This window comes from Marmota flaviventris, chromosome 6 (assembly GCF_047511675.1).
Source record: "Marmota flaviventris isolate mMarFla1 chromosome 6, mMarFla1.hap1, whole genome shotgun sequence".
Lineage (NCBI taxonomy): Eukaryota > Metazoa > Chordata > Mammalia > Rodentia > Sciuridae > Marmota > Marmota flaviventris.
Window position 1 is genome coordinate 72,377,153 of NC_092503.1, and position 27,935 is coordinate 72,405,087.

General features: G+C 37.0%; 1 protein-coding gene across 1 annotated transcript in view; it reads right to left on the bottom strand.

The window, feature by feature from the left end:
- The window catches only part of Pm20d2 (peptidase M20 domain containing 2), a 28,132-nt gene extending 12,923 nt beyond the window's left edge, over positions 1 to 15,209 (bottom strand). The window contains exons 1-5 of the mRNA XM_027928356.2: positions 14,096 to 15,209; positions 11,852 to 12,000; positions 8,187 to 8,329; positions 6,229 to 6,383; positions 3,326 to 3,461 (exon numbers count right to left, since the gene is read on the bottom strand). Coding sequence (XP_027784157.1) covers positions 3,326 to 3,461; positions 6,229 to 6,383; positions 8,187 to 8,329; positions 11,852 to 12,000; positions 14,096 to 14,545 — 1,033 coding nt within the window. The 5' untranslated portion in view covers positions 14,546 to 15,209. The remainder of the gene's footprint in view (positions 1 to 3,325; positions 3,462 to 6,228; positions 6,384 to 8,186; positions 8,330 to 11,851; positions 12,001 to 14,095) is intronic.
- Positions 15,210 to 27,935: the final 12,726 nt, after the last annotated feature.

The window sequence follows — 27,935 nt, forward strand, 5'->3', positions numbered from 1 at the left end:
CAGAAGACAATTAGAAATTATTTTGAAAACCTATATTCCAATAAAATAGAAGATAGTGAAGACATCGATAAATTTCTTAAGTCATATGATTTGCCCAGACTGAGTCAGGAGGATACACACAATTTGAACAGACCAATATCAATGGATGAAATAAAAGAAGCAATCAAAAGACTACCAACCAAGAAAAGCCCAGGACCGGATGGGTATACAGCGGAGTTTTACAAAACCTTTAAAGAAGAATTAATACCAATAGTTTTCAAGTTATTTCAGGAAATAGAAAAAGAGGGAGCTCTTCCAAATTCATTCTATGAGGCCAACATCACCCTGATTCCGAAACCAGACAAAGACACCTCAAAGAAAGAAAACTACAGACCAATATCCCTAATGAACCTAGATGCAAAAATCCTCAATAAAATTCTGGCGAATCGGATACAAAAACACATCAAAAAAATTGTGCACCATGATCAAGTAGTATTCATCCCTGGGATGCAAGGATGGTTCAATATACGGAAATCAATAAATGTTATTCACCACATCAATAGACTTAAAGGTAAGAACCATATGATCATCTCGATAGACGCTGAAAAAGCATTCGACAAAGTACAGCATCCTTTTATGTTCAAAACATTAGAAAAACTAGGGATAACAGGAACATACCTCAACATTGTAAAAGCTATCTATGCTAAGCCTCAGGCTAGCATCATTCTGAATGGAGAAAAATTGAAGGCATTCCCTCTAAAATCTGGAACAAGACAGGGATGCCCTCTATCACCACTTCTATTCAATATAGTTCTCGAAACACTGGCCAGAGCAATTAGACAGACGAAAGAAATTAAAGGCATAAAAATAGGAAAAGAAGAACTTAAATTATCACTATTTTCAGATGACATGATTCTATACCTAGCAGACCCAAAAGGGTCTACAAAGAAACTATTAGAGCTAATAAATGAATTCCGCAAAGTGGCAGGATATAAAATCAACATGCATAAATCAAAGGCATTTCTGTATATCAGCGACAAAACTTCTGAAACGGAAATGAGGAAAAACACTCCATTCACAATATCTTCAAAAAAAATAAAATACTTGGGAATCAACCTAACAAAAGAGGTGAAAGATTTATACAATGAAAACTACAGAACCCTAAAAAGAGAAGTAGAAGAAGATCTTAGAAGATGGAAAAATATACTCTGTTCATGGATAGGCAGAACTAACATCATCAAAATGGAGATATTACCAAAAGTTCTCTATAGGTTTAATGCAATGCCAATCAAAATCCCAACGGCATTTCTTGTAGAAATAGATAAAGCAATCATGAAATTCATATGGAAAAATAAAAGACCCAGAATAGCAAAAGCAACTCTAAGCAGGAAGTGTGAATCAGGCGGTATAGCGATACCAGATTTCAAACTATATTACAGAGCAATAGTAACAAAAACAGCATGGTACTGGTACCAAAACAGGCGGGTGGACCAATGGTACAGAATAGAGGACACAGAGACTAATCCACAAAGTTACAACTATCTTACATTTGATAAAGGGGCTAAAAGCATGCAATGGAGGAAGGATAGCATCTTCAACAAATGGTGTTGGGAAAACTGGAAATCCATATGCAACAAAATGAAACTGAATCCCCTTCTCTCACCATGCACAAAAGTTAACTCAAAATGGATCAAGGAGCTTGATATCAAATCAGAGACTCTGCGTCTGATAGAAGAAAAAGTTGGCTCCGATCTACATATTGTGGGGTCGGGCTCCAAATTCCTTAATAGGACACCCATAGCACAAAAGTTAATAACAAGAATCAACAAATGGGACTTACTTAAACTAAAAAGTTTTTTCTCAGCAAAAGAAACAATAAGAGAGGTAAATAGGGAGCCTACACCCTGGGAACAAATCTTTACTCCTCACACTTCAGATAGAGCCCTAATATCCAGAGTATACAAAGAACTCAAAAAACTAGACAATAAGATAACAAATAACCCAATCAACAAATGGGCCAAGGACCTGAACAGACACTTCTCAGAGGAGGACATACAATCAATCAACAAGTACATGAAAAAATGCTCACCATCTCTAGCAGTCAGAGAAATGCAAATCAAAACCACCCTAAGATACCATCTCACTCCAGTAAGATTGGCAGCCATTCTGAAGTCAAACAACAACAAGTGCTGGCAAGGATGTGGTGAAAAGGGTACTCTTGTACATTGCTGATGGGACTGCAAATTGGTGCGGCCAATTTGGAAAGCAGTATGGAGATTCCTGGGAAAGCTGGGAATGGAACCACCATTTGACCCAGCTATTGCCCTTCTCGGACTATTCCCTGAAGACCTTAAAAGAGCGTACTACAGGGATACTGCCACATCGATGTTCATAGCAGCACAATTCACAATAGCTAGACTGTGGAACCAACCTAGATGCCCTTCAATAGATGAATGGATAAAAAAAAATGTGGCATTTATACACCATGGAGTGTTATGCAGCACTAAAAAATGACAAAATCATGGAATTTGCAGGGAAATGGATGGCGCTAGAGCAGATTATGCTAAGTGAAGCTAGCCAATCCCTAAAAAACAAATGCCAAATGTCTTCTTTGATATAATGAGAGCAACTAAGAACAGAGCAGGGAGGAAGAGCAGGAGGAAAAGATTAACATTAAACAGAGACATGAGGTGGGAGGGAAAGGGAGAAAAAAGGGAAATTGCATGGAAATGGAAGGAGACCCTCATTGTTATACAAAATTACATACAAGAGGTTGTGAGGGGACTGGGAAAAAAACAAGGAGAGAAATGAATTACAGTAGATGGGGTAGAGAGAGAAGATGGGAGGGGAGGGGAGGGGGGATAGTAGAGGATAGGAAAGGTAGCAGAATACAACAGTCACTAGTATGGCATTATGTAAAAATGTGGATGTGTAACCGTTGTGATTCTGCAATCTGTATTTGGGGTAAAAATGGGAGTTCATAACCCACTTGAATCTAATGTATGAAATATGATATGTCAAGAGCTTTGTAATGCTTTGAACAACCAATAAAAAAAATTCTATATCCCATTTTAGTAGCTTATTCAAAAATTAGAACTAAGGAAACTGAAACACTAGAAATATTCAGAAAACAGATCAAAAACTAGGTTGGCTACTTATAAAAACAAGTCTGTTAACTTGACAGTCTATACTCACTGAAGAATCCATTAGTTTTCCCCCAACCATTAAGTTTGTGAAAATGTCATTAAAAACATCAGCAGTACTTCCTTACCTCCAAAACCATTTAATTGAAGATGGCATTACTCATCCTCAGGTAGCTCGAAATACAATAAAAGAACTTAATTACCTGAAGTGTCATTCAGCATTGTATCTTCTGAAATGAACTCTATTCCCAGCTTTTCTCCATTCTCCATGTAAGCTTTCCATAGGCTCTTGTTGGGTAGAACATTGTAATAATCATGTGCTCCACCTTTAATTTCTACCTAATAAAAAAAATTACAAAACAAATTTTGAAATTTAAAAAATGCAAATTCTCTAATTTTCAATCCAGTGAGGGTTCTAACAGGAACAGATTTGTTGTTTTGGGCCAGGGATGGGGGGGGTGTACTGGGGATTGAACCCAGAGGTGCTTAACCACTAAGCCACAACCCCAGCCAGTTTTTATATTTTATTTTGAGATAGAGCCTCGCTAAATTGCTGAGCCTGGCTTTGAACTTGCAATCCTCCTGCTTCAGCCTTCCAAGCCACTGGGATTTCGGGCATGTGTTACCATGCCCAGCCAAGAGGGGGCACTTTTCCATCCAGACATAAGCTTACTCAAATTCCCTACCTTAAAAAAAAAAAAAAAAAAAGTACCTTATAATGAAAGTTTTTAAGACCCTATCTCCCTAATGTTTTATTTATTTTATTATTATTTTTTAATATTTATTTTTTAGTTTTCAGCGGACACAACATCTTTGTTTGTATGTGGTGCTGAGGATCGAACCCGAGCCACACGCATGCCAGGCGAGTGCGCTACCACTTGAGCCACATCCCCAGCCCTCCCTAATGTTTTAAATGATCTAAACCACATAATGTCACCAAGCTCTAAACTAGCCAGCAAGTGTCAACTTCAGTCACCTGAAGAAGGTGTAGGGAGAGCCCAGAAATTACTATTTTAACCAGCATCCCCAAGTAATTCTGATGCAGGTGGCCAAAAAAACCAGTCTGAGGAATACCACTCTAGTTTCAGTGTCCAAAAGAAAAAAAATTGAGCTTCACTAACATTCAACATTCAAAATGACACTGATACCCCTGCCTGGTCCGAAAGGTACCCTGCAAGAAATACCAAAGTTTCACAATGAGAAGGGGTTGACAGTGGTCCTCATTTATTAATTTAAGCGTATGATGATACAGACAGTGTATGTTAAGTGTACTAATAGTAATGTGGATAGTAAGTGTCAGGAAGAATCTGAGGCAAGAAATCACTGGCCTGGGGTGTGTATGTGCCCAGTTAAGTGGATTTATAGATTCAGGACTAACTCAAATCAGCAATTCCCTTGGACTAAATATAATATCAAAAATAATAGCAAATGCCAATCATGAAATAGCAGAGATCACATTTCTTCTCTTCTTGGTAACATCTAAGGTAGAAACAATGACAATTTAGTCACATCTTTCAAGTCAGTCAAAATATAAGAAATTATTAAAACATCACTTAAATAGATTTAAATACTATAACAATAAACTTTACTAAGGGAATATTGTACACTTTGAGAGATAGGCTAATGGTAAGAGTTCACATATGTATTTTATAAACAAATATTTAAATAGGTAAGTAAGGGAATAAAAGCTTAGTTTGTACTGCCCTAAGCTATGGATGCTTTACAATTATATACTAATTCTATACCTACTGTCTGTAATGGCATATGAGGCTATGTACTTGCTCTTACAATTGTCCATGTATTTATTTATGTATTCACAACAACACAACATGAGCTTTTACAGAATTCTTCCCTTTGTTGATCACATTTCCCATCTGTGCGCTCTCACTCTCTGTCCTTCACATACCTGAAAGTATGATCATCCTTAAAAGCTCCATTCAGATCTATAGTCTTCCATAAAATCTTCCTTTTAATACCCCCAGGCCAGTGATTTCCTGTCTCAGATTCTTCCTGACACTTACTATCCACATTACTATTAATACACTTAACATACACTGTCTGAGAATTACTGCTACCATGAAACACTGCTACAATGTGAACAAATCATACATCACTAGACTACGGAGGACAGAAAAAATGTTAATACATGTGAAGGTTATGCTCTTACCTGTTCACAAACACTATTTCATTTATCTCTCAAAAGAACTCTAAGATTGTGTCATTATCCCTATTTTCAAGTGAGAAAATGGAGACTCAGAGATACAAATAATGTTTCGAGGCTGAGCAGCACAAGTCAAGATCTTGTCTCTCCAACTAGACTATGTGCAAAATTCTTATTTTATATAATCCTAAAACTCACCCCACTTTATACCATACATGACTGATACTTAAATGCAAATCAGCAAATTCTCTTGACTAACTTCTGTGTTTAACTTCCATTCCAGCCATTATGAGTATTTGTATCACTATTTTAACAAAAACAGCTTTTGTAGATTTTGACATTAAGTTCCGTTTACTGTAAGCATTTCTAAAAGCATAATTGCCAACAATGAAGGTTGCAACTTGCCAAAAGGCAGGGATTCTAGAGCAGCAATATCCAAATTACTCTATAAGATGATGTGTAAGCCAGGAGTGGTGGCACATGCCTGTAATCCCAATGGCTGGGGAGGCTGAGGCAGGAGGATCACAAGTTCAAAGCCAACCTCAGCAAAAAGCAGGGAGCTAAGCAACTCAGTGAGACCCTGTCTCTAATAAAAATACAAAATAGGACTGGGGATGTGACTCAGTGGTTAAGTGCCCCTGAGTTCAATCCCCGGTACCAAAAAAAAAAAGAAAAAAAAAAAAAAGATGTGTAGTCTTCCCTTTTCAGACACTGAGTAAAATACATAAGAATTAAAGGCTTTCACATTAATTATTAGACCAACTCACTTTACAAATTCCAGACATCACCAGTGAGTACAGGCCCTGGGTTCAATCCCCAGCACCAAAATATTACCACCACCAAATGAGAAGGAGGCAAGCAAGTTAGGTTTCAATGTAATTTAACATAAACAGCCCAAGCCCACATATATACCTCTGATTATAATTAACTCTTAAAAGTTCTTACTGTGCACCCTGTAGCCAAAGCTGCAGATCTGAAGCAATCTTCTGCCTTTTTGGTCAAAACTTGAAGTTCTTTCAATGAGGGTGCACGGAAGTAATAAATTAATTCAGAGTAAGAGGGAATGATATTTGGTTTTACACCACCATTTTTTATTATACCTATAAAAAGAATCAAATTACTGAAATTAAGCCTGTGATCATTATTTTAAGGTTAAATATAATCCGTAAGTTTTTTAGACAATATGTACATAAAGAAAAATAATCTAAACCTATTTACTTCACTGATATACCAAAATCAAACATTTTAACAGTTATACAACATAAATTTCTATTGAGAGAGTGATATTTCCTAGCTAAGAGGGAAAAAAATTGCTTATAAGTACTTTATTCTAAGGAATCTATATAACATTAGGAAATTATGATTCAGGGCTGAGGGTATAGCTCACTGATAGAGCACTAGCTTAACATAAGCAAGGCCCTGAGTTCCATCCCCAGCACCTCAGAAAGAAATTATAATCTAGATCATTAAAAAATTTTTAAAAATGTATAACTATAAAAAATGTGGTAATATCATAAGCTCTCTGGGAAAATTTTTCATTATTTTACTACAGTTGTACTGTTTGATAAAATTTTGACATTAAAAAAAAAACAATGTTTGAGGTTCTATAATTACCCTCATACTTCAAGAATTCCATAAATCCTCTAAATGGTATTTACCTCTGGGAAAATAATTTTCATACCAAAAAGAAATCATGCAGGTCAGGATCCTAAGTACTATAAACTGTCAAAACAAACACATTTGGAACTACACAGAATGAAGATTTATCCAAAGTAATAATAAAATAGATATGCAAAATCTAATTCTATATGGCCTACTTAAAAATGTCTTTCTTTTTTTAAATTTATATATGACAGTGAAATGCATTATAATTCTTATTACACATATAGAGCACAATTTTTCATATCTCTGGTTGTATACAAAGTATATTCACACCAATTCCTGTCTTTATACATGTACTTTGGATAATAATGTCCAGCACATTCCATCATCTTAAAAATATATTTCTAGGGGCTGAGGTTGTGGCTCAGTGGTAGAGCACTCACCTAGCATGTGTGAGGCCCTGGGTTCAATCCTCAGCACCACATAAAACATAAATAAAATAAAGGTATTGTGTCCAACTACAACTAAAAAATAAATTTTAAAAAATATATATTTCTATTATTTAAAAATTCCTATTTTTTTTCCTTTTAAAGAAAATAAGGCAGGAAATTGACAAAAGTGCAATTACTAACTGATTTCAGCCTATAGCAAAATTAACAGGTAAAAAAATAGATATTAAACTATAACAAAATATGTACCTTTAAGACAGTATACTTTATTACTGTATTTATATTATGGTGATACACATAATTTATTTAAAAGATGCTCTTCATGGGGCCGGGCTGTGGCTCAGTGATAGAGTGCTTGCCTAGCATGTGTAAGGCACTGGGTTCAATTCTCAGCGCCACATTTAAATAAATGAATAAAATAAAGGTCCATCAACATCTTAAAAAAAAAGATGTTCTTCAGGATGTAACAACCTTTATTAAAATCCAGTAATCGTTACACCTTTTTAAATTTGAGGAATGGACAAAATGTTGTTAACATTAAGAGACAATGGGATAACCAGAAAATCAAGTTCTTACTTTCAAACACTGACAGAAAAAACAGTTCCCCACATAAAACTTCAGCTCTATTGCTCAAAGATGGCCATTCCATTTATGTACAATAGTTGTAAATATCTTCCTATCCACATATAAATATCCTAGTACCCTGACACATGAATTCTGAAAATGTTCAAAATTTTAGAATTTTCATATGAAGTACATAACTATGTCTCCAATTTTTAAAAAAATCAAATATTAATTATATTTCACTGAAATATATTAAGCACCATTATACAAAATATATGACAGTAATACCATGAACTCTCCAGGTTGGTTTCATTTGCTGTCTTAACACAGACAAATTGTTGTAGGCAAGAACAGCAGCATCTAAGGCATTGACTCCTTCCCAGGGGTAAGCAGCAGCATGAGATGCTTTTCCATAGTATTTCACAGTCACACTAGGAAATAAAAAAATCATTGAAAGGGCTGGGGCTGGGGCTCAGGCTCAGTGATACAGCACTTGCCTAGCACGCATGAGGCTCTGGGTGGGATCCTTAGCACCATGTAAAAATAAAATAAAGATATTGTGTTCATCTACAACTAAAAAAAAAAATCATTGAAAATTACTCCCTCCAGTATCACTAAAGTAAAAAAAAAAAAAAAAAAAATGCAGGTAGTTAGAACTACCAAACTATTATTCAAAATTAATTCACATTGCTGAAATTTTTACTTGCAAATTATTTGCAGTAAAAGCACTACATTTACTTGCATTAGTTACAACTTATTATTATGTGACATAGTACTTAACTCAAAGAAAGCATTCTAAATAGAGAAAGAAAATGTTGCTCAACCAACCTCCTACAGATTAAATTTGTACACAATTCAACTTGAACACATATGCAATACTATATTACATGATGCAATTATAAAATAGGAGTTCTTGCATCCTTTTACACTGAATGATGATAGCTCTCTATCAAAAGTCTGCAAAAACTCAGATAAGGGCTAGGGATATAGCTCAGTTGGTAGAGTGCTTATCTTGCATGCACAAGGCCCTGGGTTCAATCCCAGCACCCAGCACCACAAAAAAAAAAAAAAAAAAAAAAAAAAAACTCAGATAATTCTTTATTAGAAAGTAACATTTGAAATGGGCTAAGATAATCTTTGAAAATCACTTTATACTCACAATGTTATCATAAGATACCCTAGCAATATTTTAATGTTTCCAAATACTTTAGGTGGCTAACATTTTATTTAACTTAATTTGTTTCCAGCACTGGGGATGAAACCTGGGCCTCATACATGCTAGGCAAGCTCCCCACTACTGAGCTATATCCCCATACTTCATTAATGTTTTAAAATTCTATAAATTATCATTACTTCACTCCATGGTTTTCATATTCTCAGATTATGAATTAAATACTTATAACTTTATAACTAAATAATAGTGTAACTAAGTGATTGACTTACTTAGTTAACACTTTTTAAACTAGTATTGTTCACATTTAGACTAAAAAACCATCTGGACATTCAGGAGTTCTTAGAATGCTACCAATTCTTATGTCATTCCTCACATTCTGTTAGCAGAACGAAGTTAAGTAAAAACATTCAAACACATTTATAAGATTGTAAGATACTTATTTCCTTGACATATATCTTTTCACCATCACCTTGAAACTAGAGTATAAAATGGAAAAGGAAGTCCTTTATGAAAATGGCTCTAGTACCATTTTTTTTCAGTTGGTTACTGATCTTTATATATTTATTTATATGTGGTGCTGAGAATCGAACCCAGTGCCTCACATTTGCCAGGCAAGCGCTCTTCCACTGAGCACTTAAATATACAATTAAAGAACAATAAACTACAGGAAAAGAAATATTAAAAGTTATTTTATATTAGCATTAATATTTTGGCCTTTAAAAACATACTTCAAGCAAAATAATATGAAATTATTTTCAAAACAAACTGTTTGATTTTGTTTTAACAAAACAAGGGCCTGTGAACTAGTTATGGTGGCACTTGCCTCTGGTGCCAGCTATTGGAGGTTGAAGCATGAGGATCAAGAGTTCAAGGCCAGCCTGGGCAACACAGAAAGACCCATTTCAAAAAAAAAAAAAAAAATTAAATTAAAAAATAGGGCCAAAACAATGTGTGTGTTTGTTTGTGTATTTATTTATTTATTTATTGGTAACAGGGATTGAATCCAGGGGTGCTTAACCACTTAGCCACCTCCCCACCCTTTTTTTTTTTTTCTTTCTTACTTGAGACAGGGTTTCATTAAGTTACTTAGGGCCTAAATTGCTGCATCTGACTTTGAACTCACAATCTTCCTGCCTCAGCCTCCTGAGTCACTGGGATTACACACATGTGCCACTGCAACTAGCTAGAACAATATATTGAATGGCTGGGCATAGTGATACATGCCTGTAATCTCAGTGACTCAGGAGGTTGAGGTAAGAGGACTGTAAATTCCAGGCCAGCCTTAGCAACATGGGAAGTCTCTGTCTCAAAAAATAAAAAAAGAGCTGGGGATGTTTCTCAGTTGTAGAGGGCCCCTGAGTTCAACCCTGAGTACCTCAATAAAACAAAATAAAATGTGTGTATGTGTGTGTGTTAAGCTGAATTCCTCAGAGAGAGAGAAAAAAACAACAAACCTTCCTTCAATATTTAATTTATACATGTACCTATGCATGTCCTATAAACCTATGCATGTGCTATAAATACACCTCTAAAGAGGGGACTGGAGGGTTAGTGCTGTAGCTGAGTGGTAGAGTGCTTGCCTAGCATGTGTAAGGACCTGGGTTCCATCCTCAGCACTGGAGAAAACAACAACAGCAAAGAAGGGACTGGATATGGGAAAGGTGGCCAATAGGAAAAACTTGCTTTATCTTATTCATTATTAGAAATTTAAAGAGATAAATAACTTTCTTTAAATTCTTCATCTTGTTCCTCTTTTGTGGAAATCTTAAAAAGATGACCCATGAAAAAACAAAGAAGCCAGACACTGAAACAGGCCTGGGGCCAAGTAGGCTGACTAATAAAACCATCTCTTACAAATCTTTTCAGTTGCAAAGGCAACTCCTTATCAAAGAATACACACTTTCCAGAAATCAGATTCCTCTCAGAGTTCAAAACAGAACACAAATGTCACCATGTTCTGTTTGCTACTCCTATGTTTTTTAGGCACTATTTTAGCAGCCCTATTATGAATACTATAATAAATCTCAATTAGAAGAGTCTTGCCAAATGTCACTCAATGTTAATCAAGACATCACATTATCTTTCAATACACTTTTTGTTTTGTTTTGGAGTCTTACCAAATGTCATTCAATGTAATTAAGACATCACATTATCTTACAATATACTTTTGTGTGGGTGTGGGGGGGGGGGGTTGCTGGGGATTAAACCCAGGGCATTGTGCATAGGAGGCAAGCACTCTATCCCCAGCCCTTACAATATACTTTTTGTTTTGTTGTTCTATTTTTAGATGGGGTTTCAATACACTGCCCATTCTGGTCTCCTAATTCATACAGGATCAAGCACTCCTCACGCATGCCTTAGTCTTCCAAGTAACTGCAGCTATAGGCACACACCACTGCATCTGACTCAATTTACTGGGTTTTTTTGTTTTGTTTTTAATTGGAGCATTATAATTATACACAGTAGTGGGATTCATTATACCATATTCATACATGCACATATCAATTTACTTTTTTTTTAAGAGAGAGAGGGAGAGAGAATTTTTTTAATATTTATTTTTCAGTTTTCAGCGGACACAACATCCTTGTTTGTATGTGGTACCGAGGATCGAACCCGGGCCGCACGCATGCCAGGCAAGCGCGCCACCACTTGAGCCACGTCCCCAGCCCCTCAATTTACTTTTTAAATGAAAAAAAATTTGGAGTGTTGGGCCCTTAGACATAAAAGTATTCTATATCAGTTATCCTCTAAGAAGTTTATCTGCAACTTGATTACTTACTCATGTTCGGCCACATCGGGTAGATAAGCAGCATTTTCTTGGGATGGGTGGGCCATGAAAACAACATCGAGGTTTTTAAAAGCTCCTGCTTCAATTAGATCAATTTTGCCTCCACCATCTTCTTCTGCAGGGGTTCCCAGGACACTTATCTAGAGGGAAATACCTATTTCAGAGCAAAACAACAACAAAAAGTCCTAGTAGGAAAATATCAAACAGGTTCCCTCAAACATGTACTCACAATCTATATTAAGGTTCTTAAACTATGGAGACAGAGGATTTATGCAGTGGGCATAAAATATATGGTGCTAAATTAATCACAAAATTTAATTTACATTATTATACTAATTTGAAGTAATGTATGTACCAGGGACACTATAAGAAACTTTCCCAATATTTATTAATAGTTATTTGTAATAACTCAAATTTGTATAACTAATGGCAAATATGAAAAAAGTTGAATATTACATACCTAGTTCCTCAAAATTTGCAAGGACTTATTTCTTAAAGCTTCTTCATGACTTAGACGTTTAGTAAAAGTATAGAGCTATTCACCAGCATTTTACTGGTAAGGAATTTTTCAAGTGACTTGTTAGTCATCCTCACAACAACCGTGTGAGGTAGATGAGTAACCCGCATCATCATTTTGGGGAGGGTGGTTTTGAAAGTGTCTTGCCCCAGGTCAAAGAGCAAATCTTCAGGCACAGCTAAATTACCTTAGATGCCCTAACCTGCTGGCCTGAACTATTCCTTAATAAGCTACCTACTTAAAAAGTCTTAACTCATTAATCCCTTATGAAGAGCATTAAACAAATCTTAATACCATGGTAAGAAATGGCCAACTACTACACAAACTTACTAATCAACCAAGGCAGATTTACTGGTCACTAAACACCTAATTAAACAAAAGAAAACTTTACAGAATAAACATTTTACTTTGAAACTTAAGCTTAACTTCTTCAATTTTAAAAAGCAAAGGAAAATTATCTATAAACAACTCATATATTTTCAAGGTCATGTCTTTGAACATAATGGAACAACCTGGAAAAAAATTCTTGGCTTGCAAAGAGAATCAGCTCAAATTCCATTTTCAGATAAGACAGATAACCTTGCTAAACTGAGAACAGATAACCTTGCTAAACTGAGAACAGATAACCTTGCTAAAACTGAGAACAATCATTTGGAATGAGAAGTTGGTACATTTCTCAAAGTCCAGTTTTCTTTAGAAACCATAGTGTCCACACTCTTAAACTAGCTGCTCTTTATTCTTAACTCTAGACTTATAAAATCGATGGTCTATTGCTGACAGTTCCCAGTCTTTCATAAACCTGGTTAAAACTAAATCTCTCCAATGTTTTATGCAATGACAAAGGATATTCCCCCTTCCCAACAAAACAAAAAAGTTAATCTAAGGCAAAAACCAGCCCCCAGCGGCTGAAAATAGAAGGTAGCTAAAGGGAAAGCCTAGAGAGATGGAACTGTTAGGACAAAAGAGAAAGGTTACTGACATTGGGGGGAAATGGGCTAAATAATATTAAAACATTTGTCTTCCCTTTAACCTGAGTGATGATGATTGAATCTTAGCTCACAGAATGAAGAATAATATAACATCTGGAAAAACAATAACACAAGATTAAACTTGCCTAAGACAAACATAAACAACATTTCCCATTTAAGGAATTGGTATATTTCTTAAAATTGTGAAATAAAAATTAAGACTTAAGGATGAACTTATCTTTGTACTAAATGTTCATTTGCTTTTCCATTATTAGTATAATTCTAGAAGTTAGAGGATTCTAATGGCTGAAAATTTCCTATTCAAATACCAAGCAAATCATACCCCTCTCTCTCTCTCTCTCTCTCTCTCTCTCTCTCTATATATATATATATATATATATATATATATATATATATAGGTTTTCCTACAAAAATTACTTTCTCCTGAAGTAATTGGAGGAATTACTTGTCAGCAAATTGCAGTTGCCTCTCAGTCACCAAAAATAACCCGTAACAAAAACCAGGCTTGGTTCTCAATTCTTTCCAAGAGAAGAATCTCCTGAGTTGTTTATAACTACAAAAGTGGAAATAAAAAGTCTGCAGAAGGTCGCTAGTCGGCAACACGTTTAGTCCTGACTTTCTTTCGGGGATTCTTTTCTGCCTTTTGCCAAAGGGATGGCCACACGTCAAGTGCACTCCCTACACCTGCCCAGGGACTAAGGTGCAAGGGATGTACCGGCCCCACCTCACCTTCACCGAGGGAGGAGGCCCAGGGAGGCTCTCTAGGGCCCCCCTCAATCCCAGAGCGGCCGCCGCCCCAACCTCGGCTATGAGGTTGTGACCGCAGGCGTGGCCGATGCCGGGCAGCGCGTCGTACTCGCAGAGGAAGCCCAAGTGCAGCGCGCACCGCGTGGCGCTCGGTGTCTCCCATTCTGCGCGAAAGGCGGTCGGCAGCTGATAGTGCTGCTGCACCACCCAGGAGGCGGCCGGCGGCTCCTGCTCGAAGAAGCCCGTCAGCACACGGTGGGCACGGTGTTCCTCGTAGGCCAGCTCAGGCTCGCTCCAGATGGCTTGGCTCAGGGCCCCCAGCCGCTCTGCCGCCTCGTCGATGCGCTCCGCCGCGCGCAGTTTCAGCAGCTCCAGCTCTGAGAAGCCATCGCACGCAACCCCGACCGTCGGCCGCTCCCCTTCGGGTTTCATCGTGCGCAGGTCCCGCAACCCTTCAGGACTCCGCCCGCTCGCTCAACCGCACGGAGCGTCCCGCCGCACTTGCTCACTGGAACCCGGGCCGCGCGCGCAGAGTACAGCTCTCGGCCCCGCCCTCCGCGCCCTGGCAGGTGCTCCACCCCGCGGAGGGGGTGGCTGTGAAGAAGGCGGGGCCCGGGAATCCACCGTCTTACTGGCTGTCTGGGAGGTTGATTTACACTGCAAAACTCATTCTTACTTTTCCGTCTTATTTTCCATAGCCGCCAAAAGAGTACGTTCTTTTGGTTAATAGCCATCATCAGAGGCGGGCAAGCTGGAGATACTCATCTTAAAAACGCCACTCTCTTTTCTAAATAAGTGATACAAGATTTTTAGTTTGTAAAAGATGACGTCAGTATAAATGCTGTATAAAGAACACAGTCCTCAAGACGACACATTTCAGTTCTCAGTGCTGCCCCCTTTTCTTCTCCTTGAGGCTGTATTGTCTAAAAGTTGCGACTGCTTTAAATAATTTTCTGGTTAGAACAAAAATATAAAGCCACCTGGATTACATAGAAAGCTCTTGATGTGTATTAACTATCATACTATAGTTCATTTGAATAGAATAGAAATCAGAATTTAAAATAGATTTAAACCCAGGAGCAGTGGCACAGTAATCCCAGCGCCTGGGGAGGCTGAAGCAGGAGAATTGCAAGTTCAAAGCCAGCCTCATCAATTTAGGAAGGCCCTGCCTCTTGATAAAATATTTTAAAGGGGGTGGGGGTGGGGCTGTAACTCAGTGGTAGAGCGCCTGCCTCGCATGTATGAGGCACTGGGTTTGGTCCTCCGCACCACATAAAAATAAATAAATTAAAGATATTGTGTCCATCTACAACTAAAAAGTTTAAGAAAAAAAAATATTTAAGAAGGGTTGGGGATGTGGCTCAGTGCTTAACCCTCCTGGGTTCAATCCTCGGTACCTGCCCCCCACTAAAAATGGATTTAGAAAACGCAAACAAAATATTTATGGTAAAAATATTCATGCTACTTTATTGATTTGGATAGTTGCTTTGAGTTTGTTGATTTGGACAGTAACATCTTTGAAAGGGAACATATGACTAGTTTCATTTACAATTTTAATTGATGCTGAACTCAAGTAACATGATATGTGCAGCTGGTGTTCACATTATAACTGAGTTTTAAATTACCCAGTGAACAACTTCAAGATGTCATGCTCTTGTTTTTGTCCAGAGTGAAGCGTAAAATCTGAAAATCTGTTGTTGATGATATGCCTATTAATAACATTGTAAAGGTTTATGTCTGAGGTTTTTCACATATTAAAAGCTTCTATCAGCTCTTCCTATCTATGTTCTTAATTGTCCAACTGAACTAAGACACAATATATTTGTGTAAAAAGCCAAATGTATCATTTGAAAAGTCTAAAGGAAGCTAATATGTGAAGACAATCAACTACTGTTTTTACTACTTTATCTAACAGTGACAGAATAAAATGTCATATTCTAACTTGAAAACACTGTCTTTATCATTTAACACCCTGATACTCAATATTAAAGACAATAAATATGGTACTAAATTCCTGGATTCCCTTAGCTGTGCTTAATAGAGCTTTTCTGGTATACCCCTGACAAAAATCTCCTGTATCCATGAGATTCAATATTATTGTGCTCAGTTAGTTGGCTAAAAATCCAGGACCGTGTTAGAGAAAAACAATAGATGACATTTATACAGCACTTACTCTGTACCAGGCACTGTTCCAAGTGCTTTACATGTATTAGCACATTTCATCCTTATCCTAAATTTGAGGTTGTTAATGTGATTATATATCTTCATTTTACAGATTAAAGTCTGAGATTACACAACTAGTAAGTAGTAGAGCCAGTGTTATACAGAAGCCAGAGTCTTTAGCCACCATGCTCAATTGCTTAGGTAAACCGTCATCCAAATTTCATAAGTGAATCTACCACTCATCTATATTAGAACTCACAACAATCACACATCTCGAATAGATTTTACTGCAGTGACTCTGTCTACCAGCATCAGTAGAATCTGTTTGTTTTCATCAAGCAGCAATAAACAGCAGCAGAAAAAAGGTACATATAAATTTTATATACAAGCTTCTATTTATATTACTTGTTACAAATAAACAAAGCTGTCACTTAAGGTAGAGAAAAGATAAATTCTAAGCTCTGGTCCTTTTGAATATGTGTGCATGTGCATGCATGTATGTATTAGATTTATACTGTTGACCCTCCCTATATTTCTTGCTCATGGTACACTGTAGCCTTTAATTCATTTATTTAGTATATTGTGATCACTTGTTGAATGTATAACATCCCCTCCAGTCTTTAAACTCTTTTGTTTTCCCACTTTGTTTCCCAGCACCTAACATTATATATTCATGATACAGTCCTTCCTGTGTCAATAAATATTTGTTAACTGGTTTTTCTTCTTGGATCTAATAAGGTAATCGAGTAATGGTAATAATTAACTTCTAAACTTCATTAAACTACATGCAGACACTGTGTATGTAAATGTCATGCTTCCTCCTAGACATCTCATTCCTTTAGCTGGAACTAGGGGTGCAGGAAGCATGGCTTCTAAAAGCTGAAATTGGAAATGTTGTATTCTTGAAACTAGTAAGTTCAGTAATGCTTACTATTACTTTTATGTCTACCTATAATATTCTTACAACTGTCTGCCATATCTATGTGCTGCTACTAAAGAGCCTACAGTAATTTTTACTAGGATAAAAAACATGTAGAAAAATCCTGTGTGGCTCAGCGGTTAAGCACCCCTGGGTTCAATCGCTGGTACCAACAAAAAAAACAAACAATAATTCAACTGACTTAAAAACTTTGAAGCAGGAAATTTATGAAAATTAGTTGTGTGCTTTGGTGAAAGGAGGAGAGGAAAAAATTTCCTTTACCATAGAAAAATAACACTACTCGTGGCTTAAGTACCTTACTATATTGTACAAGACTACAGTACATTGCATTTTGGCCTTCAGATCCATCTTGTGACAACAGGCTTTGATATGGTTTATAATCCTTGAATAAAAATAATAATTAAATAAAGTTCCCAACACAAATGGACAAAGTATGACCTAAAAGAGGAAAAAAAAATCGATATTTTAAGAATAAAGAAATATTGGAGGAGAAAGGAATGAAATAATTTGATCCTTGGAGAGAGTGCATCTCTCTCTCTCTCTCTCTCTCTCTCTCTCTCTCACACACACACACACACACACACACACACACACACACACTTAAACCTTTAAAGTGCAGAATAAGAGAGGTATTTCCTAAAGTACATTTGTATTTTGATTACTTTTTTTCAGCTTAAGTATATTTGGAATGTGATTAATTTTCTCCAAAATAAAGCAGGGCATACTACATGATTTGGGGGCTGCTACTATCAACAAGCAGAATAAGCAAAATACTGTGTCACTCTAGTGTACTGACCATTTACAATACTCCCTAAGTAAAGACACCCCACCCAGAAATTATAGTTATCTCCAGAAAGCTCTCCAGCTAAAATAACATGTACCTCACACTTGATAGCATATTAAGAAATCAGTCTTGGCTAAGAAGTTAAAAGAGCTGGTAAAAACAAAACTTAATTGGGGGTGAAGAGACATGGAAAAAATACATTCAGTGCTTAGGAATATTAACTATCCAGACAATGGGCAAACTATTGGATGTGGTTAAGCAGGAGAGAGGTAAGATCAGAATTTTGTTCTACAAGAATAATTGATGACTAGATGAGCAATAAATTGGAAAAAGAAAAGACTAAGACCTGAGATAAGATGTTCCTGCAAAGGCTTCCAGAAACATCCACAGATAGAAGTGACCAGATATAATGCCCAAATGAATAACTATTAACATTTGGCTACATGTATTTCCAGATGCTCTCTCTCTCTGTATGTGCATATGCTCACATGTATGTAACTAGATTAATCTGTGTATGGCTGGGCCCCTTATTCCAGCCTCCTTTCATCTTTAGGCCAGACTTAATGCATTAAATTCAAATCTACACCACTGATGGTTATTATAGATTTGGCAGAATGCTTTGAAAAGAGATAAAAGAGAGCATCTTGTCCAATTCTGCACTGTGTTTGGGAGAGGGAGACACAGTAGAAAAAAAAAAAGAAAAAAGTTGAGTTAGGGACAATGGGAGAGTGAAGGGCAAGTTGATGAACACGTGTGGGACTTGTAGAGAGGAGGTGGATGCAGCCATCTAAGAAGAGACTATCAGGGGCACTAAGGAAAAGTGCATTTCTACTTATGAACTGTGCATAATGGTTACATCTAAAAGAGGACTAAATCATCCAGAGAGTGAGAGGCTAATAAGGGAAAAATTAAATCTGAGGAAACAATGCTGGGAAACAAGCAATGGGAATGAGCAAAAAATGCTTGGCAGGTGCCAGCTTCTATTGGGTAAGGTTCTATTACAACTTGCTTTTAAGCTCTATATAGATTTTCTCAAACAGCTATTTTAAATCCCTGGATGTCCTGATACTTGGTGACTTCCGGCTCCCTTTGGCTTTCTTCCCTCCTGATAGTGAAAGTAGCTGCTCTGCTCTCGATAGTCATTCCTGGAAATGAGGACAGAGAGGTTCTCTCTGGGGACAGGTCTCCCCTTTGCCCTGATTCCCCATGGCCTAAACACAACTCTGCTAAGAGGTATACATCCCAGTCGGTGTGAACGAGAAATTTTCTCACCTAAAGTTATGGCCCATAAGCTGCTCTGAGTGTCAGTTGATCATTATATGACCTTCTGCTGATGCTGTTAAGCCCGAAAAGGCAAAGTGACCCAAGTACACAGGCACATGCCCTCTATTTTCAAACAGTAGAGACATATGACTTTCCCCAAATGGGCAGCAGCTGTGCAAGAGCCAGCCAGAGCCAACTGGAAGAGTCATGGCTACTGGAACGCCAAAGTTTCATGCCACGGCAAAATCACCATTATAACAAAAGCTCAGAAAAAAAAAATCATTTCTACACATTTTGGTCCCTAGCTGATCTGTTTGTCCCCTTGCTCTGGGATATTCTCACTTTCTCTTGCTATGCAATAACCCTACACTACTTACTATCTCTGCTTTGCTGTACTGCTGCTTCAGTGCTGGGGTAAATGCCCTAATCTTAGGCATTACAGCAAAAGATGGAGTATCACTCCACAGTCTACTCTGAACCTCCAATAACAAAACTTATGAATTGTTTGTAATTGTTTGTTTCTGGGACTTTTCCATTTAATATTATCATGCTACAAATTCGGGTAACTGAAACAGCAAAAAAAAAAACAAAAAACACCAAAATCTTTGATAAGGTGGCACTACTGTATATGTAAACATTTGGAAAAGCACCTGACATGAAATCATGCCATCGATCAAAAAATATTAGTTCTTATTATTAGGATCATCATTGTTTTACAGAATTTCACCATACGAGTTGGAGAAGCCAATAAAGCACAAAAATAATGAAAATTATTTATGATTTATTATATCAACAATATGACTACTGATACAGAATACTATTAACATTTTGCTATATGCATTTCCAGCTCTCTCTTTCTGTATGTGCATATGCTCACATGTATGTAGCTAGATTAATCTGTGTATTGCTGGGCCCCTTATTCCAGCTTCCTTTCATCTTTAGGCCAGACTTAATGCATCAAATCCAAATCTACACCACTGATGGTTATTATAGATTTGACAGACTGCTTTGAAAAGAGATAAAAGAGAACATCTTGTCTAATTCTGCACTGTAAAATTTCCTCAAAATGCTTCAAACATTTCTCTTTTCCCACAAAGCCCCTCCCTTATGACCTTATTTAACCTTAATTACTTCCCTAAAGGGATTACCAAATATAGTCATGTTAGGGGTTAGGGCTTTATTCAACCCATGAATTCTAAGGGAGGACACAGTTCGGTACATAACATGCGCCAAATTGCAGCAGCCCAAGATGATTATACATCAGCAAAGCAGAGGATTTATTTTGAATAAAGGTCTCATTATAGCCTGTAATATTAAGACTATAAAAAAAGAGGCATCTGTGGCACACACAAGCACAGAACTACACAACTTTTTTTGAGATGGGGGGATGTCTCGCATTTTTATCCAGGTTGGCCTTGAACTTGCAATCCTCCTGTCCAACTCCTGTGTAGCTGGGATTATAGGCATGAGCCACATGTCCAGCTCTAAAAAATTTCTTAATGAAGATTTTCCAAATATTTTCCTTGAGAAATTAAAAACTCTTAATATAAGACACTTATGATAGCATTAGAATTGAAAACATTCATTTCCTCTTAAGAAATCATTCCTTGAGCCAGGTGCGGTGGCTCACACTTGTAATCCCATCAGTTCAGGAGGCTGAGGCAGGAGGATTGCAAGTTCAAAGCCAGCTTCAGCAATTTAGTGAGGCCTTAGGCAAACTAGAGAGACCCTGTCTCTAAATAAAAAATAAAGAGGACTTGGGATGTGGCTCAGTAGTTAAGTGCCCCTGGGTAATCTCTGTTAGAGAGAGAGAGAGAGAGACCTTTCTTGAAATTTCATGTTTTTTTCTCAGTGATAAATATGAATCAGATTAAAATAATCCTCAAAAGCTTCACTTTGTTTTTTATGTCAACTAAAAATTTTTTCATTAATATAAGCTGCTTCATTAAAACCAGTTTCCTTGGTTAAAAATTAATTTGGCTTAGGAGAAAAGTTCATTCAAGCTGAATTATAACAGATAATTAATTCAATAGTTTTTGTTGTTGTTGTTGTTGTTGTTGTTTTCTTTTGTTTTGGGGATGCTGGGGATTGAACCCAAGGCCTTATGTATGCAAGACAAGCACTCTATCAACTGAGCTATATCCCCAGCCCTATTTTTTATTTTTAAAAACTTGATAACTGGCCAATTTTTAAAATATCTAGAATGCCACTTTATTATTATTAGGGAAAGGCAAATATTTTATTTACTAATTCATACCAAATGGCAGCAAATGTCTGTTGTTGTTTTCATTGTCTAAAATTAGTTTATAATTTTACCCAAGAACAGAAGGTGTTGCCAAGTGAGAGGTCAATTTCTTTCTCCAGGAACACTTGACCATGCAGAGGTCTCCAGCCATGAGGACATCCAATATGAGTCTATCATATTGCTCTTGAAAGTTTGAAAGCCCAGATTTGAACTTAGCAGTCAATACCAGGTTTTAGCACAGGACAAAGCTAACTGTGCAACAGTGTATATCTTTGAATGGAAATGAACTTAAATTATATTCCAAGTGGAAATAAAAGTCTATAGGGCAGACCCATGATGGCTATATTTAGACTCCCTATCCCAGGCTTCCAGCAGGCTATGTAGTCAAGGGCATAAACACCCTGATTCAATGTATACAAACAAAATTATAAACATTTGCTTGTGAGCATGTGCCCACTTATGTAACCTGTTGGCAATGAGCCTTCTTTGGCCTGCATATAAAAAAGACCTGTGGAAAGTCTCAGCTGAATGGGGCTGAGTAGGGTCTATTGCCCCCTCCAAATAAAGAACCTTTACTATCCCAACTGTGCCTCACATCTTCTTTCAACTACCAGAGCCCCAAACCTTGCTTCCTAGACCTAGATTGAGCCTCCACCAGACAAAGGCCTAACATCAAAGTAATTTAACTGGAATACCCAATAGTTTATATCTTAAATTAACATAAGTTAATTGTAGAGTATTAAGCTACCAAAGGAAACTAACAACGAAATGTGTATGAAGGAGAGAATGAAAAAGAGCAGAAATAAAAATACACATTTGCAAACTTTTTACAGTGTTGCAGTCTGGTCTAAATATTTTTATTTTTATTTTAAATTTTAAAAATTAAGTCTACATTAAACATAATAAACCACAAAACTACAACATGCATCTTTAGAACAAGTATTACATATTAAAGGCAAAATTTAAGCAAACAAGGTTAGCTAAGTAAATAAATAGAAAGGCCAAATTGCTAACTCATAACTAGCCTATTTGTTTTCAATTAATGGCTAAATAGTTTTATTTAGCATAGAAAACTGAGTTTTTACATTGCGCTGTAGGATCATCCACTGTAGCTACTAATCCAAGAGAAGCTGATCTTCAAATATTTAAGGCTGTGAAATAAATAAATTATATATACTTGGATCTAGATTCTAGTTTCTGACTCCAAAATGTTTCTTATGTCCCTTTTCTTACTTTTCAGGACTAATATTTCCATTAATTTCATTGCATATTTCTAAATCAATGTGGAAACTCAATGAGCACTTGTTAGTTGACTTGTGTTGTCTTGTTATCCAAACCAGAAAAATAATTTTGAGTAAGCTTCAGTAGAACTGAGACCTGTGTGGACTTGGTTTATGGATCAGGGGTAAAGCACTTGCCTAGAATGTGTGAGGCACTGGGTTTGATTCTCAGCATCACATATAAATAAATGAATAAAAGAAGGTCCATCAATATATATCATATATAAAGAACTGAGACATGTGTATGCAAAGAAATTACTTCACTTACAGAGAATCAGCTTAACCAAGCCTTGATTCTGACATATGAGCAAGCTTATGGAAGTCAAAAACTCTTAAAAATTGACAGAACAATGTGGAGGAAATATCTTATACAAAATATTGATTGGTCTATAAGGGGGAAATACATTGCTGTAATGGATTCTATCCTGTGTTAGCCAGCTTTTTGACCTTGTGACCAAAATACTGACAAGAACAACTTAGAAGAGAAATGGTTTATTTTGCCTCACAGTTTCAGAGATTCAGTCCATGGTCAGAAGACACCAAGGCAGAACATCATGCCAGAGGTAAGCTGCTAGAATAATAGCAGATGGGAAGCAAAAGGGGAGAGAGGGTCAGCCACGTCCCATCTGCTTATAGTTTTTTACCAGCTCCCATTGAGTCCATTCAAATTATTAATCCATCAACTGGATTAATTCACTGATAAGGGCAGAATGTTCATGATCCAATCATTGCCTGAAAAGTTACACTTCTGAACCTTTTTATAGTGGGGACCATGCTTCCAACACATGAGCTTTTGGAGGGACAGTCCAGATTCAAACCATAACATACCCTTAGCCTCCTGTACTCATATCAAATTTCCAACATCCCATTGCTCTTTCTTCTGGTAACTTACAATGAAGTAGGGAGTTGATTGAAAGAGAAAACAATTTTGAAAGAAAAACTCACAAGATTAAGTAATAAGTGTTTAAAACGTGGAACTTTTTCCAATTGTAAAAGAATATGGACAGGCACAGTGGCACATACCTATAATCTCAAGGGCTCAGAAAGTTGAGGCAGGAGGATCATTAGTTCAAAGCCAGCTTCAGCAACTTAGTGAGGACCTAAACAACTCAGTGAGACCCCATCTCTAAATAAAATACAAAAAAGGGCTGGGGATGTAGCTCAGTGGTTAAAGTACTCCTGGGTTCAATCCTTGGTACCAAAAATATAAAAAATTTAAAAGAATGTATAGTGGAATGATAATGGCCAAATGATATTATTATATTGTGTGCACATACAAATATGAAACAACAAGTTCTACCATTATATACAACTATAATGCACCAATAAAAACACAGGCAGGGGCTGGGGATGTGGCTCAAGCGGTAGTGCACTCGCCTGGCATGCATGCGGCCCAGGTTCTATCCTCAGCACCACATACAAACAAAGATGTTGTGTCCACTGAAAACCAAAAAATAAATATTAAAAAAAAAGAACACAGGCAGGGGGAAAAAAAAAAAAAAATATATATATATATATATATATATATATATATATGTGTGTGTGTGTGTAATGTGTCTGGGTAAAATTTTAGAAAGGATATGTACGTTCAAAAAGATTTTGAGTATTAATATGTTAGAAATAAGTTGTTTTGGATTAGCAGAGTTAGGTAAACATGGCTTGGTTAGTAATGTGTCTTCCCGGGTAAGATATTTGGAAACACAGGTTTGATAAAGAGGATGAGACCTCACAATTCGACATCAAAGCAGCCATAAGCATTTTGGAATCTAATTAAGAGAAAGTTGAATCAAGCATACATTACATTTGAGTTTAGTATAATATAATTATGTAAGTGTATTGCAGTCTTCAGTGTAGAGGTATAACCAGATGCGCCAGTATAGAAATTATTTCCAGCAAAATTCTTACTGCCCAGTGTGGCGTCCAAAAAGCAAAGGTACAGAACCGGAGGTCATACTGCAATGTGACCTTGTCCTATAATCGATACCATCATAAGCACATGGGTAGTGCAGGAGAAACAAGGCTTGAAATGAATGGAGGTAAAGGTTAGTCTATTGAAAATTCACCACATATGTAAAATTGTTAAGCAGGGGAGTCTTTTTTCATCTTCTTAGTAATCAAAATTCTGTCCTATCAAGAGTATACTTAAAGGGGCTGGGGTAGTAGCTCAGTGGTGGAGTGTATCCTCACATATGTGAGACACTGGGTTCAATCCTCAGCACGACAGATAGGTAGGTGGAGAAAGAAAGAGAGAGAGAGAGAGAGAGAATGAATTGTGTCCCTCTACAACAAAAAGTATTTTTTTAAAAAATATACTTAATAATACAAGGTACACAATTATAACTGTTTCATCATTATTCCCCTCCTTTTAATGGGAATTGCATAAAAATCAATTTATCAGGATTACCATTTGTAGTGTTCAATCTTAGCAGTATTACATGCAATCTGGCTGTAAAGTCATACATTGGTATGCATTGCAAAGAACTGGATTCTGTCTTAGCCTATCTGAGGCTTCTAATGTTGGTGGGGTCTTTTGGCATGTCACTCATTGAAAAGATGTAAAATTATTGATAAAGAAATAGGAAACTCACTATGTACAACTGGGACAAGAAATTAAAGACAAACTGATTAATTAGTGTGGCCAATTCAAAGAGAATTGAAGATTCCTCACTGCCCCAACAAATCTTGAAATGACTTTTAACCCTCAGCTCATGTACAAAAAAAAAAGAGAGAGGTCTTACCAGATTTGACAATAATTCTTAAAAACATACAGGAAATTACTAGTAATAAATTATAAAATTAGAAGACACTTTTCTAATAGCAATAAAATATAAATCTGAACCATGCCAGACCAAATTATCTTTGTAAACTGACTATAGAAATCTGTATTACAAAACTTCACATTGTCATATAAAGATCAAAGATCATGCAGTCAAACATAGGAAAAAGATATACATTTTTCTGTATTTTGCAATATTTGTAAAATTTTTCAACTTCTGAAACTTTAAAAGACTATTTCCTCTTCTTTATTTCTTTATTTCTATAGCAATAGCTATTGGCCTCCTATTCTGATTGCCTTCAGCAAGCCTTTGCGCCAACTTCCTAGCTGCTGCAGGTGTTGACTACCAAGGACTCACTCACATTTCTACTTTTCTGTAGCAGACTGCCTAGGCCTTAGCAGGGATTGCCTTGCTTGAAGATGCCTAGAAACTGAGTCATCCCCTATGACTGACTGAGGCTGAGGCATAAAAGCTCTTGCCTTGTAACAGGGTAATTCATATTCCAGAGCTCCCCATGTGATAAGGCTGAAGCTAAATGTCTTCTGAAATCACACCTTTGTCTAGCACCCCCTTGCCTTGTTGTGTGTCCTTCACTCCCCTCCAATTTCCTGAAAGCCTGTGCTCAATAAATCACTTGTACAAGCATCCCCATCTCAGGTTCTTCTTCTAGGAAACTTCACCTAAGAGAGTCAAATTTTACATTCTTTTTCTTATATAGAAGCCCCCAAATTATAGAAGCTTCAAGCCCTCCAAACTCTGGATTGCTTTCTGCTCCTATTTGTATTGGTATTATTGCACAGAGGAATCGCTGAGATAGAAGATGGGGAACTCATTCTTCAGATGGGTTGAGAAAAAGGCTTAGGCTGCTAACTATTTGGCAACTACTATGATTGTCCTGACTTTCATCACCACCAAGGAAAGACTGGAATAAAGGGCTAGAATATAAAGATGAATCAACTAAAATTAGATTAGCAGAATTTACTCCAAAAATCCAAAATAAATATAAATTACTGAGGTGGATTTTCATATAAAAGATGTCTGGTGTGAGCCAAGACAACTTCACTGCTATCCAGGACACACTTCTGCTCTGCTATCTTCAGTTTGCAGCTTTCTTTCTCAAAGTTTCCTCATGAATCCGAGATAACAGATGGCACTTCAGTTATCATGTCCACATTCCAGGTAGTAGAACAAAATAAGAAGAGAAGAACAAAAGGGTGCACACCTCAGACCATTCCAGGTATCTCTTACAATATTTCTCTTTACATGACTTTGGCCAAAATGTGGTCATGTTGACACAACTATACATAAGGGAGGCGGAGAGATATAGTCTTTTCAGAGGGGTAATTTTGCTGCTGGGATATATCTTAGAAGATGGTAAGCAGGGGGGCTGGGGATGTGGCTCAAGCGGTAGCGTGCTCGCCTAGCATGCGTGCGACCCGGGTTTGATCCTCAGCACCACATACAAAGATGTTGTGTCCGCCGAAAACTAAGAAATAAATATTTAAAAATTCTCTCTCTCTCTCTCTCTCTCTCTCTCTCTCTCTCTCTATCTCTTAAAAAAAAAAAAAAGAAGATGGTAAGCAGATGGACAAGTGGAGGCTTACTTAACAAGCCAAAGAAAGATGAAATTTAAGTACAGAAGTACAAAAAAAGCAAGACAAGAGGTACCTGTCACTTTGAATGTAGGGGCAAGGGTTAAAAGCAATATTAGCTGAAAGTCCACCTAAGGAGCAGCTAGAATTTCCAATGTCAGTCCTAACATCATGGAGATAGATACAAAAAAACCTTCCCATCCCAATGGAAGGCAGATATTTCACTGGAAAATTGAAACAAAGCTTCAGATTCAGGGATGTTTGAGGGGAATAAGATAAAAGGTTAAATAGGGAGGTCAAGTTAAATTCTACATATTGAATCGTGAGAACCTTAGTTCCCTGCCCCTACAATAGCTGCCAGGCTTACATCCTCCACAGGAGGATGGAAGATATCTCTCTACTAAAAAACAAACAATAACAAAACAAACTGGCCCAAAAGGGAAAAAATATCTATAGATGCTAATATTGGGGAAACTAAAATAACAGCAAGGCCTACAGTATGCTGTCCAGTAAAGCCTCCACTGAACACATTTTTGCTATGCTTTCAATTTACTTTTGGTGTTTTTCTCTTAAATAAGAATGAAGAGCTGGGCATGGTGGCGCCTGCCTGTAATCCCAGTGGCTCTGGAGGCTAAGGCAGGAGGATCGCGAATTTAAAGCCAGCCTCAGCAAAAAGCAAGGTGCTATGAAGCTCAGTGAGACCCTGTCTCTAAATAAAATACAAAATAGGGCTGGGGCTATGTCTCAGTGGTCGAATGCCCCTGAGTTCAATCTCCGG